An 18,072-nucleotide genomic window follows, 5' to 3' on the forward strand; every position below is an offset into this window, starting at 1 on the left:
GTATGGAGTAACATCTAGTTGTTAAAGGACTAATGAATCACTATGGTGTGGAGTAACATCTAGATGTTAAAGGACTAATGAATCACTATGGTATGGAGTAACATCTAGATGTTAAAGGACTAATGAATCACTATGGTGTGGAGCAGCATCTAGTTGTTAAAGGACTAATGAATCACTATGGTATGGAGTGACCTCTAGTTGTTAAAGGACTAATGAATCACTATGGTATGGAGTGACATCTAGTTGTTAAAGGACTAATGCATCACTATGGTATGGAGTAACATCTAGTTGTTAAAGGACTAATGAATCACTATGGTATGTAGTAACATCTAGTTGTTAATGAATCACTATGGTATGGAATAACATCTAGATGTTAAAGGACTAATGAATCACTATGGTATGGAGTAACATCTAGTTGTTAAAGGACTAATGAATCACTATGTTATGGAGTAACATCTAGTTGTTAAAGGACTAATGAATCACTATGGTATGGAGTAACATCTAGTTGTTAAATGACTAATGAATCACTATGGAATGGAGTAACATCAAGTTGTTAAAGGACTAATGAATCACTATGGTGTGGAGCAGCATCTAGTTGTTAAAGGACTAATGAATCACTATGGTATGGAGCAGCATCTAGTTGTTAAAGAATCACTATGGTATGTAGTAACATCTAGTTGTTAAAGGACTAATGAATCACTATGGTATGGAGTAACATCTAGTTGTTATAGGACTAATGAATCACTATGGTATGGAGTAACATCTAGTTGTTAATGAATCACTATGGTATGTAGTAACATCTAGTTGTTAAAGGACTAATGAATCACTATGGTATGGAGTAACATCTAGTTGTTAAAGGACTAATGAATCACTATGGTATGGAGTGACATCTAGTTGTTAAAGGACTAATGAATCACTATGGTATGGAGTAACATCTAGTTGTTAATGAATCACTATGGTATGTAGTAACATCTAGATGTTAAAGAACTAATGAATCACTATGGTATGGAGTAACATCTAGTTGTTAAAGGACTAATGAATCACTATGGTATGGAGTAACATCTAGTTGTTAATGAATCACTATGGTATGTAGTAACATCTAGATGTTAAAGGACTAATGAATCACTATGGTATGGAGTAACATCTAGTTGTTAAAGGACTAATGAATCACTATGGAATGGAGTAACATCAAGTTGTTAAAGGACTAATGAATCACTATGGTGTGGAGCAGCATCTAGTTGATAAAGGACTAATGAATCACTATGGTATGGAGCAGCATCTAGTTGTTAAAGGACTAATGAATCACTATGGTATGGAGCAGCATCTAGTTGTTAATGAATCACTATGGTATGTAGTAACATCTAGTTGTTAAAGGACTAATGAATCACTATGGTATGGAGTAACATCTAGTTGTTATAGGACTAATGAATCACTATGGTATGGAGCAGCATCTAGTTGTTAATGAATCACTATGGTATGTAGTAACATCTAGTTGTTAAAGGACTAATGAATCACTATGGTATGGAGTAACATCTAGTTGTTAAAGGACTAATGAATCACTATGGTATGGAGTAACATCTAGTTGTTAAAGGACTAATGAATCACTATGGTATGGAGTAACATCTAGTTGTTAATGAATCACTATGGTATGTAGTAACATCTAGATGTTAAAGAACTAATGAATCACTATGGTATGGAGTAACATCTAGTTGTTAAAGGACTAATGAATCACTATGGTATGTAGTAACATCTAGTTGTTAAAGGACTAATGAATCACTATGGTATGTAGTAACATCTAGTTGTTAAAGGACTAATGAATCACTATGGTGTGGAGCAGCATCTAGTTGTTAAAGGACTAATGAATCACTATGGTATGTAGTAACATCTCGTTGTTAAAGGACTAATGAATCACTATGGTATGTAGTAACATCTAGTTGTTAAAGGACTAATGAATCACTATGGTATGTAGTAACATCTCGTTGTTAAAGGACTAATGAATCACTATGGTATGTAGTAACATCTAGTTGTTAAAGGACTAATGAATCACTATGGTATGGAGTAACATCTAGATGTTAAAGAACTAATGAATCACTATGGTATGGAGTAACATCTAGTTGTTAAAGGACTAATGAATCACTATGGTATGGAGTAACATCTAGTTGTTAATGAATCACTATGGTATGTAGTAACATCTAGATGTTAAAGGACTAATGAATCACTATGGTGTGGAGCAGCATCTAGTTGTTAAAGGACTAATGAATCACTATGGTATGTAGTAACATCTAGTTGTTAAAGGACTAATGAATCACTATGGTATGTAGTAACATCTAGTTGTTAAAGGACTAATGAATCACTATGGTATGGAGTAATATCTAGTTGTTAAAGGACTAATGAATCACTATGGTATGGAGTAACATCTAGATGTTAAAGGACTAATGAATCACTATGGTATGGAGTAACATCTAGTTGTTAAAGGACTAATGAATCACTATGATATGGAGTAACATCTAGTTGTTAAAGGACTAATGAATCACTATGGTATGGAGTGACATCTAGTTGTTAAAGGACTAATGAATCACTATGGTATGGAGTAACATCTAGTTGTTAAAGGACTAATGAATCACTATGGTATGTAGTGACATCTAGTTGTTAAAGGACTAATGAATCACTATGGTATGGAGTAACATCTAGTTGTTAATGAATCACTATGGTATGGAGTAACATCTAGTTGTTAAAGGACTAATGAATCACTATGGTATGGCGCGACATCTCGTTGTTAAAGGACTAATGAATCACTATTGTATGGTGAAGCTGTGTGTAATAGATTGATAATTGACATGATGACAAATATGATATATTGTTGAGATTTTTGTATTGTAAAAAGTTTTGTTTGTTTAATTCTTCAAATTGAAAATGTATTTAGATGTCTTGTTTTTGACCCAAATCAATAAACATAGTGAACAGCATCATCTTAGTTCATTTATTCATTTACTAGACCTACTGTTGACCAATAATAACTTGTGTTTGTTATGACAGATCACTTATATTATTAGGACAAAAAAACATGAATAAGAGTTAAAAATAAAGCAGGGAACAGAATGAACAAGGGATGAAGAGGAAGTTACACACAACTGTCTGGTCCACAAGGCTGAATCCCAAATGGCATCCTATTCTCTATGTAGTGGACTTAAAGAGAATATGGTGCCATTTGTCTCACATCCCAATAGTCTCCTTCTTATTGGTGGATGGAGCCTTGACACATTCTAACACCTACAGCCTTCTTATTGGTGGATAGAGCCTTGACACATTCTAACACCTACAGCCTTCTTATTGGTGGATAGAGCCTTGAAACATCCTGTCACCAGCTTTGGGCCACAGACAGAGAACAGAGAAGTACAGGATTTAGACACATCAGAACAACTTCTGCTCAGTCAGTTAGAAATGTAATCACACAGTAAGTCAATACTGTAAGTAAAAGTAAGTTTGAATCATAGATACTACAATAAGAGGTCAAACAGACTGAATTAGTTGATTCATTGATTGATTGGTGTAATCATTGATATTCGGTACAGTTAGTTAAGATGGCCAGCTACGTCAACAAACAGGTGATTGAATTAAATGAAGTTACTGAAGAAAACCGGAACAGAGCAACGAGGAGTATAAAGACTGAAACCCATCTCTCAGGTAAGGACTAAGTATTCTAAGTATCTTAGTCTCTCACACAGTAGCTGAGGCAGGCAGGTCTGCACATACAAACTGAACGCATTCACACACTATTACCACACACTAGAAAAACACTTGTACATTTTTATTGTTCTGTCTTCTGTGGTTCAGTTGGTACGGAGCTTCAGGTTCAAAACCTGATGGGGTCACAAACACTAAAATGTATCAATTCAATGTCTTTTTTCACTTCAGTTTTTAGAACTATTTGGAACTATTTGAATAAGATTAATATATGATAACATTCTTTAGCAACAACACAGTGGACACCCCGCCTGAGGGGCTGGAGAAATGTAACCACTCTCAAATTCATATACAGAGCTACAGTATGTTTTCAAGGAGTGACCATTCATGATCAAAATGATAGTTTGAACCATGAGGCTACACAGTGTTTGTTTACAATTCCATAGTTTATAATTCCATGGTAAAACAAGTTTATATTTGGGTTCTGATGGGGCTAGACAGTTAAACTAAGCTCATGAGGTATTTCTCAGTTACATTTTTCAAGAGTCAAATAGGTAAATATCATTCATTTATATTGATGTTAAAAAAATTGATTTAGCAATCACAGATCTACTCTTTAAATGATGCTACAGCTATATTGTGTAATTTCTTCATACAGCAGCTTCCTGGTAATCAGATTTGAGATAAACCACACTCTTGAGCAAACGGTATTTGCCAACTCTCCATCGGGGGAAAACCAATGACACATTCGAAATGTTTGGTTCTCAGAATTAGTTAGGGACGTGGGATGATATGTGTTCTGTTTTAATCTTAATCATTAATGATGATTGTGTGTGTGTGTGTGTGTGTGTGTGTGTGTGTGTGTGTGTGTGTGTGTGTGTGTGTGTGTGTGTGTGTGTGTGTGTGTGTGTGTGTGTGTGTGTGTGTGTGTGTGTGTGTGTGTGTGTGTGTGTGTGTGTGTGTGTGTGTGTGTGTGTGTGTGTGTGTGTGTGTGTGTGTGTGTGTGTGTTTCTCTGCAGATGGAAGACTAAGACTCTACAGGATGGCTGCTGTGTGTTTAGGAGTGCTGTGTGTTCTACAAGTCACTCTCAACATCTCCCTGAGACTGGCTTTCTGTGAGTGTATTGTTATCTAATCATTACACTATATCAGAGTCCCAAATGACACACTATTAGCCCTCTGGTCTAAAGTAATGCACTCTATAGGAAACAGAGTGCCATTTGGACCTGTTCCATTTGGGACCCTATTTCATGTTTCATTCATTTTGACCAGGGCCCAAAGGACAGATATGTATTTTATTATCACTCTATAGTTCTGTTCTCACAAAGCAAGGAACACAATTCAGACTTACAGACATTACACAGCTTGTGGGACCAGTAGTTCGACAATATGTTTGAGAAACACACAAAGAACGACAACACCACAACTGTTATCTCCCAAATATCACCCTATCCTCTTTAAAGGGCACTACTTTTGACCAGGGTACATAGGGCTTTGGTCCATGGTAGTGCACTATAGAAGGAATAGGGTGGCATTTGGGACGCATAACATGCAGGAACTTTTTTGTTTTTCAGCCGGCTCTAACGAAGGGAGAGACCAGTTACAGGAGCGTTACACTAACCTGACTAAAGAAAGGGACAGGTTTAGTGACAGGGTCAGTGCTCTGACCAATGAGAAGGTGGTGCTGCAGAAGAGGCTCTCTGGGTGTGGTAAGTTGTCAAGTCAGTCAGTTGGGCTGCGTCCCCATTCTCTACCCTTCCTTCTCCTGAAGTGTGCACTTGTAGTGTGCACTCAGACACTGGCAGCGTTCCGATTTTCTAACTTTCTCCAGAAGTGTGCACATTTCAGTCATGCATTTAAAGGCATTGGATTGGTGTAAGCACGGCTAGAAGGAGTTTTCACCATATTCCTTTAAATCCATGAGGGAGAGTGTATGAGTATACACTTCGGGAGAAGGGTATAGCATCGGAATTGAACCCCTGTGGGCAGCCTCGTTATGGATTTACTAGCAGTTAATTACAATGTTAGAATATGTTGTTACATAAAGTATAACGTATTTCTCTGACAGAGCTAAACAGTTGTTGGAAAATCTGGAAAACCTGACGTGAAGGAAACCTGTCACAATAATTTATCCTTTCTCCGGAAGTGTGCACTTGTTCACTTTCCTTCCTGGATTTAAAAAGAAATGACAGGTATATGGGAATTCCCTCTAGCGCCTACACCAACCAAATGCTTTTAGATTTCAGGAGAAAGAAGAGTTTACTGGAACGCAACCCAGACCTGAATATTTAAAAAACAATATGGTGGACGCTGTGTGTGTTGTCTGTAGGTACTGGAAGAGAGGGTGAAGGGAGATACATGGCAGTTCCAACGAGGTGGTCTATGTTGAGGTGTCCTAAAGGATGGAGGATGTTGGGATCCAGCTGTTACTTCCTTTCTATTGACATGAAAACCTGGCAGGAGAGCAGACTGGACTGTTTTGAGAGAGGAGCAGACCTGGTGATCATAAACAGTGAAGAGGAAAAGGTGAGAGAGAGAGAGAGAGAGAGAGAGAGAGAGAGAGAGAGAGAGAGAGAGGGGGGGGAGAGTGAGGGGAGGAGAGAGAGGAGAAAGGGGAGAAAGATGAGAGAGAGAGGAGAGAGAAGAAAGAATGAGATGAGAGAAGAGAGGTAGAGAGCGAGAAGAGAGAGACAAGAGAGGAGGGACAAGAGAGGAGAGAGAGAGAGAGAGAGAGAGAGAGAGAGAGAGAGAGAGAGAGAGAGAGAGAGAGAGAGAGAGAGAGAGAGAGACAGAGAGAGAGGGCGAGAGAGTGGGAGAGAGGAGCAGACCTGGTGATCATAAACAGTGAAGAGGAAAAGGTGAGAGAGAGAGAGAGAGAGAGAGAGAGAGAGAGAGAGAGAGAGAGAGAGAGAGAGAGAGAGAGAGAGAGAGAGAGAGAGAGAGAGAGAGAGAGAGAGAGAGAGAGAGAGAGAGAGAGAGAGAGAGAGAGAGAGAGAGAGAGAGAGAGAGAGAGAGAGAGAGAGAGGAAGAAAGCAAGTCATGATGTTGAGAATGTTTTTATTCAACCTCACTGGAGAGAATTGTACATGAGCAAATGTATGAATATGTTAACAAACAGGATCTAATGTATGATTTTCAGTCGGGTTTTAGAAAAACATACTCCACTGATTCATGTCTACTTTTCTTGACTGACTTCATCAGGAAAGAGATTGATGAGGTAAATCTGTGTGGAATGTTACTGCTTGACCTACAGAAGGCCTTTGATACAGTTAACCACTGTCTCCTAATCTCCAAACTGGAGGCACTGGGGTTAAGCAGTATCCCTCTAGGCTGGGTAAAGTCCTATGTATCAGGAAGGGAGCAAGTAGTAGAGGTTAATGGTTCACTGTCTCAGGCAAAACCAATGAGTTGTGGCGTTCCACAGGGGAGCGTGCTTGGGCCTCTGCTGTTTTTATTTAATATTAATGATATGAAAGATGCTTGTTCTTGCTGTCAATTTCTTTATGCGGATGACTCTACACTTCTGGTGTCTCACAAAAGTAAAACTATGTTGGAGAGCATACTTAGCACAGAGCTTACTAACATTAGCAAATGGCTTGGAGATAACAAGCTATCTCTGCACTTAGGGAAAACTGAAGCAATTATTTTTGGATCCAGACCTAAATTGTGTAGGTTGTGTAGGTTGTGCTGACTACTAAAACCTCTGTTAGCTACTTGGGATGTATCCTTGATGGAAGCTTGGGAGGTGTGAGCATAGCCAATAAGGTGCTAGGGAAGGTTAATGCCAGGACTAAGTTTTTGGCTAGAAAGTCCAAGCTGCTTGATAAGGACTCCATGAAAGTGCTAGCTACTGCCCTCATTCAATGCCATTTTGACTATGCTAGTACTTCCTGGTTTGCAGGCTTATCTAAATTTATGAAGGGGAAGCTCGAGATAGCCCAGAATAAGTTGATCAGGGTAGTATTGAAGGTGAGTCCACGTACTCACATAGGCAGGAGCTGCTTTCAGGAACTAAACTGGCTGCCTGTTGAGGCTAGGGTGTCCCAGATTAGACTAAGTTTGGTTTACAGGAGTATTTATGGTCCTGCGCCCAGATATTTAAGTGATTACTTTCCTCTTGTTAGGGATGCACACAATCACAGCACCAGATCAGGTGTTGCTGATGTGTGTTTATACAGGTTCAGGAGTAATGCTGGGAAAGGTACTTTCTTGTATACTGGAGCCTCAGAATGGAATGAGTTGCCTCTGCCTATAAAAACAACGTACTCTCTGGACAGCTTTAAAAATAAAGTAAAAATATGTTTGATGTCCTCTGTGCCCATATGAATAACCCCTATGATGTAACTGGAATGATGAGATAGATGTTCTTCTTTTATGTTTTTGTTTTATTATTTCACTGCCGTACTGTGTTTGATCTTGTCTAGCCATCTTGTCTCAAGAGGACCACAATAGAAATAAGTCCCAGACTTTATTGTGTGTTATCCTCGATGATTTTATTAATGTATGGCTTTTAAGTTTATTGTGTGCTTGTTTTTTAAAATGGTCGAATTAATAAACTAAACTAAACTAAACTAACCCTAACAGAAGTTGTTGTACCAGCTGGATGGTGATGCAGATCTCCTGGTCTGGATTGGTCTGACTGACTCCGTTAATGAGGGGGCCTGGAAATGGGTGGACGGCACCCCACTGACCACATCGTAAGAGAAATTACTACTTTTATAATTCGGCTCTAACATATGGATAGCATTTAGGATGATGTTTCTACCACAGTATCTGACAGTGTCTGACATGTTCACCCGTGTGTCTAGTGTGTGTCCTGTCCTCAGTGGAATGCATAAACAACATTTGGGGAGTTTGCCACTCCAAGATTTAAATGCTAAAATCGTCACTGGACAGCATGGCCAATTTATTTACCATTTTCTGGCCCATGGTGTTGCGAGTGAATGTTTATCTTTTTAAGCTTGGAAAAGAAAACATTTCAGACAGATGTTTTAAATCCTTAAACCACACACCCTCTCCACCGAATAGCAGGCAGGGCAAGCAAAATAGTGATTGCTTTGCAATGTTTGCAGTTAGCCAATGATTCCTTCCAAACCACTCATTGTTCAATTTGCGATTTCCAACTTGTTGTGTAATGTTTATGTCCAATGGCCAATGAGCACTGATACATTTTATTTATAATTTCTGTTCATAAGACAAGGATTTAAAAGGATTTGCCGGTAGATTGTGGACATGATTCATGAGGATGACTGCTTGTCTAGATTGCTAGCTAAGATTTTGAAAGTAACATGATCAGTCCAATCAAAGCTACAGTGTATTCGTAAAGTATTCAGACCACTTGACTTTTTCCACATTTTGTTACGTTGCAGCCTTATTCTAAAATGGATCAAATGAAATAAAATCTTCTTCTATATGCACACAATACCCCATCATGACAAAGTGAGAACAAATGTATTACAAATAAACCTTATTTACATAAGTATTCAGACCCTTTGCTATGAAACTCGAAATGTAGCTCAGGTGCATCCTGTTTCCATTGATCATCCTTGAGATATTTCTACAACTTAATGGGAGACCACCTGTGGTAAATTCAAATTATTGGATGTGATTTGGAAAGGCACACATCTGTCTATATAAGGTCCTACAGTTGACAGTGCACGTCTTAGCGAAAACCAAGCCATGAGGTGGAAGGAATTGTCCATAGAGCTCTGAGACAGGATTGTGTCGAGGCACAGATCTAGGGAAGGGTAGCAAACTATTTCTGCAGCATTGAAGGTCCCCAAGAACACTCTGGCCTCCATCATTCTTAAATGGAAGAAGTTTGGAACCACCAAGACACTTCCTAGAGCCTGCCGCCTGGCCAAACTGAGAAATAAGGGGAGAAGGGCCTTGGTCGGGAAAGTGACCAATAAGCCGATGGTCACTCTCACAGAGCTCTGGAGTTCCTATGTGGAGATGGTAGAACCTTCCAGAAGGACAACTATCTCTGCAGCACTCCACCAATCAGGCCTTTATGGTAGAGTGGCCAGACGGAAGCCACTCCTCAGTAAAAGAAACATGACAGCCCACTTGGAGTTTGCCAAAAGGCACCTAAAGGACTCTCGGACCATGAGAAACAAGATTCTCTGATGAAACCAAGATTGAATGCAAAGCGTCATGTCTGGAGGAAACCTGGCACCATCCCTATGGTGAAGCATGGTGGTGGCAGCATCATGCCGTGGGGATGTTTTTCAGCGGCACGGACTGAGAGACTAGTCAGGATCGAGGGAAAGATGAACAGTGCAAAGTACAGACAGATCCTTGATGAAAACCTGCTCCAGAGCGCTTAGGACCTCAGAATGGGGCTAAAGTTCACCTTCCAAAAGGACAACGAACCTAAGGACACAGCCAAGATAACGTAGGAGTGGCTTTGGAACAAGTCTCTGAATGTCCTTGAGTGGCCCAGCCAGAGCCCGGATTTTAACCCGATCTAACATCTCTGGAGAGACCTGAAAATGGCTGTGCAGTGACACTCCCCATCCAACCTGACAGAGCTTGAGAAGATCTGCAGAGAACAATGGGATAAACTTCCCAAATACAGATGTGCCAAGCTTGTTGCTTCATAAAGGGTCTGAATACTTAAGTAAATGTAATATTTCCGTTTTTTTTTTTTTATACATTTGGAAATATTTCTAAAAAGCTGTTTCTTTCTTTATCATTATGCGGTAAATTCTATAGATTGATGAGGGGAAAAAACGATTTAATCAGTTTCAGAATAATGCTTTAACGTAACTAAAGGTAGAAAAAGTCAAGAGGTCTGAATACTTTCAGAATGCAATGTATAACGTGATTTGATGTAATTTCATCTGTGGCAAATGGCCTTGAGTCTTCTTGATGGGATCTTCTAATGTAAATGTATGGCAGCACCCAAGGGGGCTTGAACTGACTAGTTGTCCCTGTAGATTCTGCTGTGACGTAGTGTCCCCATTAGTAACAGAACACTGAGCCAAGCACGGTGCAACTAAAGAACTCTACCAACCCCAACGCTCTGTATATTCCGCTGGCTGAAACACCCCCACACAAAGCACTGAGCTAGGCTGAAACACCTGCATTTTGGAGCTGTCTTACTCAAGAAAACAAAAAAGATACCATGTTTGCATGCATCGTTATTAACTCAATGTTTATTTTTATTACGTTGTTTGCAAACTGACATGTGACATTAATTAATGCTAAAATAACATGCAAAACAGCCTTATTTTTTCTGCCCCACCTGCCCTGAATAACGGTTCGCCGCTGCCTGTCCTTGACTCCTTCTCAAAACACATTGGAGGAGACCTTTGAGGGGAGGGACCTTGGATATTCTCTCCCAATGCGTTTTGAGAATGAGGTGAGGAGAGAGGACACAAGGAGTTGAGGGAAGGTGAATTCAGAAAGAACCAAGGAGTGTGTTCCAATATTCTATATTTTCTCCAGAAGTGTGCACTTGTTCACTTCCATTTATGGATTCGAAAGGAAATCGCCAGTATATGGGAATTCCCTCTAGCTCACATGCCTACACCAACCCAATGCCTTTATATTTGTGGGAAGTAGTGGATGAACGCACACTTCAGGAGAAAGGAGAGATTATTGGAACGCAACCCAGATCTGAATATTAGAAAACCAATATGGTGGACTCTGTGTGTGTGTTGTCTGTAGGTACTGGAAGAGTGGTCAGCCGGAACGTGGTGATACCAACAACAAGGATTGTGTCGAGGTCTACCATCGGGACAGCGTTTTGGCCAACTGGAACGATGCACCATGCAACCGCATGCTGCACTGGATCTGTGAGAAATGACAGAAATAGCTACACTACCGTTCAAAAGTTTAGGGTAACATAGAAATGTCCCTGTTTTTGAAAGAAAATGAAATGTTTTGTCTATGAAAATGAAATAAAATTACCAGTAATACAGTGTAGACATTGTTAATGTTGTAAATGACTACTGTAGCTGGAAACGGCAGATTTTTTATGGAATATCTACAGTCGTGGCCAAAAGTTTTGAGAATGACACAAATATTAATTTTCACAGTTAGCTCCTTCAGTGTCTTTAGATATTTTTGTCAGATGTTACTATGGAATACTGAAGTATAATCACAAGCATTTCATAAGTGTCAAAGGCATTTATTGACAATTACATGAAGTTGATGCAAAAACTCAATATTGGCAGTGTTGACCCTTCTTTTTCAAGACCTCTGCAATCCGCCCTGGCATGCTGTCAATTAACTTCTGGGCCACATCCTAACTGATGGTAGCCCATTCTTGCATAATCAATGCTTGGAGTTTGTCAGAATTTGTTGTTTGTCCACCCGCCTCTTGAGGATTGACGACAAGTTCTCAATGGGATTAAGGTCTGGGGAGTTTCCTGGCCATGGACCCAAAATATCAATGTTTTGTTCCCCGAGCCACTTTGTTATCACTTTTGCCTTAAGGCAAGGTGCTCCATCATGCTTGAAAATGCATTGTTCGTCACCAAACTGTTCCTGGATGGTTGGGAGAAGTTGCAGAGGATGTGTTGGTACCATTCTTTATTCATGGCTGTGTTCTTATGCAAAATTATGAGTGCGCCCACTCCCTTGGCTGAGAAGCAACCCCACACATGAATGGTCTCAGGATGCTTTACTGTTGGCATGACACAGGCTTGATGGTAGGGCTCACCTTGTCTTCTCCGGACAAGCTTTTTTCCGGATGACCCAAACTATTCGAAAGGGGATTCGTCAGAGAAATGACTTTACCCCAGTCCTCAGCAGTCCAATCCCTGTACCTTTTGCAGAATATCAGTCTGTCCCTGATGTTTTTCCTGGAGAGAAGTGGCTTCTTTGCTGCCCTTCTTGACACAAGGCCATCCTACAAAAGTCTTTGCCTCACTGTGCGTGCAGATGCACTCACACCTGCCTGCTGCCATTCCTGAGCAAGCTCTGTACTGGTGGTGCCCCGATCCCACAGCTGAATCAACTTTAGGAGACGGTCCTGGCGCTTGCTGGACTTTCTTGGGCGACCTGAAGCCTTCTTCACAACAATTGAACCGCTCTCCTTGAAGTTCTTGATGATCCGATAAATAGTTAACGCTGTGTACTGCTCCCTTCACAGAACAGTGCTAACTGGCTCTAACCAGAATAGAAAGAGGAGTGGGAGGCCCCGATGCACAGCTGTGCGAAAGGACAAGTACATTAGAGTGTCTGGTTTGAGAAACAGATGCCTCACAAGTCCTCAACCTGCAGCTTCAATAAATAGTACCTGTAAAACACCAGTCTCAACGTCACCAGCGAAGAGGCGACTCCGGGATGCTAGCCTTCTGTCATCAAGGCAAAGGGTGTCTACTTTGAACAATCTCAAATATAAAATATATTTCGATTTTTTCTTTGCATGTGTTATTTCATGTCTTCATTATTATTCACAATGTAGAAAATAGTAAAAAATAAAGAAAATCCCTTGAATGAGTAGGTGTGTCAAATGTTTTGACTGGTACTGTATATGTAGACTGCAGAATCAAATACAAGGTTATCTTCCATCAGAAACATCAACTTCCTGTTTACAGGTCACATGACATGACAGCTAAGCCAGATACAAGCAAGATGGCAGCTCTACTTCTAGCTCCTAAGCAACTTTGCAGTACTACATGCACTTCGCTACACCCGCAAAAAAATCTGCTAAACATGTGTATGTGACAAATAAAATGATATTTGATTTGAGAAACTGAGCTTGTAGAAAACAGCCAGTAGGGGGAGACAAACACTTATAAAGGTAGGTATTCATGCACATGTAACAGGCGAGACTAAAGCCTTGTTCACATTAGCAGTTTGAAATGACTAAAATCCTATTGTTTTGCATATCTGATTTGAATCTGTTATTTTTCCTGCAGTCTGAACAGCCACAATCCAAATGGAATTGAATATTTGGCTATGTGACGTGTCTGAACGTCAAATCTGATTTGTTTGCCCTCAAGTCGTTTTTAGACTGTTATTTGGCAGTTCGTGTGACAAAACGCGGAAGTACAGTGTAGAGAATCATTGTACCATCTAAACCGCAGTGAAATATATTTTCCATAACCAAAAATATCGAATTTTCAGCTGTTTGAAGCTGGTGTATAAAACCGAAAGTAAATGACGCAGCTAGATTATCCAAAACATAATCCTGACCCTTACCTGAACCAAACCCTTAACCCTAACCTTCATCTATTGTTAACATATTCCGAAATGAAACACGAGAAACCTTGCATTGTATGAGGAAATAACGGTACACTGCATTCGGATAGTATTCAGTCCCCTTGACTTTTTCCACATTTTGTTACGTTACAGCCTTACTCTAAAATGGATAAAATAATCTACACACAATACCCCATAATGACAAAGTGAAAATAGGTTTTAAGAAGTACCTTATTTACATAAGTATTCAGATCCTTTGCTATGAGACTAGAAATTGAGCTCAAGTGCATCCATTGATCTTCCTTGAGATTGAAGCCTCTCCTCACTAAAAGGCACATGACAGCCTGCTTGTAATTTGTCAAAAGGCAACTAAAGACTCTGTCGTGACTTTGCCCTGTTGGGTGAGGGTCATGAAACCCCCTTTCCCTCTCTTTCCCCCACCGATTTATGACCCCCCCCCCCCTCCCCCCATAAATACCTTTCCCCCTTCTCTCTCCACTCTACAAAAATTGACTTCTGAAAATACACAGAGAGAGACTTTATAATACAGTAACATCAAAAGGTTGGGAATGGAACAATATTTTGGTAATCCAACCAGTTGAAAGTATCCGTTGGTACTTAAAGAATATGATGTCAGATCAGTTGTCGTCTGAGACATTATTACTGATTATAGAACGACATTAAATATATCTGGGAAAGTCTACACATTCTAGTTATCAGATTCACATGGAATTGTTGAGTAATTTAAATGTTTAAATATGAAACTATTTGTGAATGTGAATGTGAGTGTGAACGTAATTTTTGCCTTCTAAATGAGAGAATTGTTTTCATAAGTAAACTGATGCTCACTCAGCGGCCACGCCCAAGTGAACAGACATTGGTTGAGAACTATGAAACACGCCCTTCTCTTCTCCAGTATAAAGCCCCCGTGACCTAATTCACATCAGATTAAGCAAACCCCAGCGTGAGCTGTGGTTGCGAATGGTTGAATCTCCACTCTACGTAACGATATTTACATGAGACCAGATCACGTGGAGGTGACGATCACCACGCTGGAAGGATGTGAGCTGATTATGGAAACTTGGTATGAACTTTGAACTCTTATTCACCAAAGAAGAAGTGATACATCCTAGAAGCCGAGTTATCAGCTGCAGCTGTAAACGTATGTGGCCTAGGAATGGACAGACAATCTCCTGAGAACGACAGGATACTTCAACGTATCCGCACTACAACACTACGACCAGAAAGATTCTTCAAAGGACAATGGCAATCTCTGCTGGGCAAACCAGTCTTCTATCTTCGACCCATCTATCGAAGCGCAGCTCAGTGTAAATATATATATCTTGCATTTTCCTTTTCCAAATGGGCGATTATTCGAATGCATAAGAGTCTGTATTTACGGTAGCATAGCTTCTCAAGAACCGATAGAGACCCAATTATTTTGTTCCTCAGTCTTCTCGCTCTTTCATTCAAACCCACCCCCTTCCTTTGTGTAACAAGCCGTCATATCAGGTTAGCCCACTAGGGGCTTTTCATGACATTATTAGTAATCAATGTATGATCCATTCTGCGTGTATATATGTATTTCTGTGATTTGATTATTTAGTAAATAAATAATTAAGCAAAATTGTACATTGCTGATTCATAATTTGAGCTAGGGTTCGTGCAGATAACCAAGAATTTAACAATGTTCAGATGAGACTGATAGAAGGTAAAGAATAATTAATGACTCATTGATTGCTATTGATATAAAAGATCTTCAGATTTTTGAGTGTATTCGGAAGACAGCAGCTCTATAAACACTCTTCCGTGGTAACCCAGGTTATTAACGAGTTAATTGTTGCATGGTTTAATTCAATCACGTAATCAATTAAATGTTAGGTAATCAATTTGATAAAATAGCATGTCATATAATTTAAATATAGTCACAGACATGACAACTCTCAGACAATGAGAAACAAGATTCTGTCGTCTGATGAAACCAAGCGTCACGTCTGGAGGAAACCTGGCACCATCCCTACGGTGAAGCATGGTGGTGTGCCAAGCTTGTAGCGTCATACCCAAGAAGACTGTAACCGCTGCCAGAGGTACTTCAACAAAGTACTGAGTAAAGTGTCTGAGTGCTTATGTAAATGTGATATTTCCAGTGTTATGTACATTTGCAAGGGGTCTATTTTGATTTATATATATATATACATATATACATAAACTCAGCAAAAAAAGAAACGTCCTCTCACTGTCAGCTTCATTTATTTTCAGCAAACTTAACGTGTAAATATTTGTATGAACATAACAAGTTTCAACAACTGAGACATACAGTGAACAAGTTCCACAGAAATGTGACTAACAGAAATGGAACTAACAGAAATTGTCCCTGAACAAAAGGGGAGTAAAAATATAGAAGTAACAGTCAGTATCTGGTGTGGCCACCAGCTGCTTTAAGCACTGCAGTGCATCTCTTCCTCATGGACTGCACCAGATTTGCCAGTTCTTGCAGTGAGGTGTTACCCCACTCTTCCACCAAGGCACCTGCAAGTTCCCGGTCATTTCTGGGGGTAATGGTCCTAGCCCTCACCCTCCGATCCAACAGGTCCCAGACGTCCTCAATGGGATTGAGATCCGGGCTCTTCGCTGGCCATGGCAGAACACTAACAATAACGAGACTTGGGGGTGGACGCTGTTAAGGAGCCTTTTGTTCCTAGACTTGGCGTACTACTAGCCCAGTGGTAGCAGAGAGAACAGTCTCTGACTTGGGTGAATGGAGTCTTTGACAATTTTTGGGGCATTCCTCTGACACTGCCTAGTATGTAGTTTGTGGATACAGGAAGCTTGGCCCCAGTGATATACTGGGCCATACGCACTACCCTCTGTAGAGCCTTACGGTTGGATGCCGAGCAATTGCCATACCATGCAGTGATGCAACTGGTCAGGATGCTCTCGATGGTGCATTAACTTCTTTAAAAAGAATGCTATTGATTGTTTTAAATCACTTTTTTTTAATGTTTTAAATGTTTTAATTTTATTTATTGCAACAATAAAAACAATATTACACATCAATACAGAGACATTCCTGTGAATACAATGAAAAAAATGAAATAATCAGGACATCATTAATATGTGACAATGCAATGAGACATTTTCAGACATGACTTCAGACATGACAATTTTTCCAACTTTTTAAGTTTTACAAGTTTGAGGGATTTATTCAAGTGTAACAGTTCAATGAAAAAAACGACAAAATAAGGAATTTTTCCACCCCATTTACGTTTGTAAATATATTTTTTGGCTAAGAGGATAATATTGTTAACAAAATAGTTATGATCGGAATTACAAGGATAATGCCATTTAACATCATCAAAGGTAAACATAGATAATTCTGGAGATTTTATACACAACCATTCATGAACTTCAATCCATAGTTCACTAGAATGGCGGCATGAAAAAAATAAATGCTCTATAGATTCTGAATCAGAGGAAGAAAAAACACAAGGCATTTTGTCAAAATGTAATCTTTTGTCCGCGTTATCTCATAGAGGCCCATCCTCAGTGGATCACACACACAATACTCTATTCTGTCGAATGTAACAACTATTATAATGTAATACAAGCATTATAACATAATCTTACAAGCAATATAAAATAATCTTGCAATTTTCTACGGGACTACCAAATCACATACAAAATGAATACCCTTGTCAGTTTTAAATCACAAGTGTGTTTGGGTAGCCCACGATTTGGGGAAGAAAAACAGCTTTCTATCCCGAACTCTGAGGGCTCGGAATAGACTAGTCGATACAATGTTGCAAGTCCCATAGTGACAGCTTTGGGCCGGACCAAGTGATGATTTGATACAGTGTTTCTCTTCACTAGCAATAGCTCAAGTCAAGACAGATAGAAAGGGAGGCAGACAGGCGGAATAGAGAGATGAATGTGATTGAAAGAACCATAATTTTCATCAGGATATATTAATGTTTTTATTTTGTCGGCTTTAGGCCAATGTATGTATTTTACTTAGTTGATGATGGAAGTTATAGGCCTGCTGCTGCCTCTATGATTTCTATGTTCTCATTTCTTTAGGCCGATGGATAACAGTGTATCAATGTGTTCATATGGTAGAGGCTGTGCTCTCACCATAGTTGAATTTTACCTTCTAGATTTTTTATAACTTTTGTATGATTTCTTTGATTAACCACGTGACAATGATTTTGAGAAACAAAAACATTATTATTC

At 39.6% G+C, this 18,072-nt stretch overlaps 1 protein-coding gene across 2 annotated transcripts; it reads left to right on the forward strand.

Annotated features, from left to right (window-relative positions):
* The first annotated feature begins 3,361 nt into the window (after positions 1-3,361).
* On the forward strand, positions 3,362-13,138 carry LOC139579378 (CD209 antigen-like protein E). 2 transcript variants are annotated; one of them, XM_071407955.1, is made up of 6 exons: positions 3,363-3,684; positions 4,704-4,799; positions 5,259-5,393; positions 6,014-6,210; positions 8,269-8,381; positions 11,359-13,138. In XM_071407955.1, exons 1-6 carry the CDS (start codon positions 3,582-3,584, stop codon positions 11,495-11,497), a joined length of 783 nt encoding a protein of 260 aa, XP_071264056.1. In that variant the 5' UTR covers positions 3,363-3,581; the 3' UTR covers positions 11,498-13,138. The 2 variants fall into 2 exon arrangements, with proteins under 2 accessions (XP_071264057.1, XP_071264056.1); XM_071407956.1 differs by lacking the exon at positions 5,259-5,393 and having other exon boundaries at positions 3,362-3,684.
* The last annotated feature ends 4,934 nt before the right edge of the window (positions 13,139-18,072 follow it).

Source organism: Salvelinus alpinus, chromosome 6, assembly GCF_045679555.1.
Source record: "Salvelinus alpinus chromosome 6, SLU_Salpinus.1, whole genome shotgun sequence".
Classification (NCBI taxonomy): domain Eukaryota; kingdom Metazoa; phylum Chordata; class Actinopteri; order Salmoniformes; family Salmonidae; genus Salvelinus; species Salvelinus alpinus.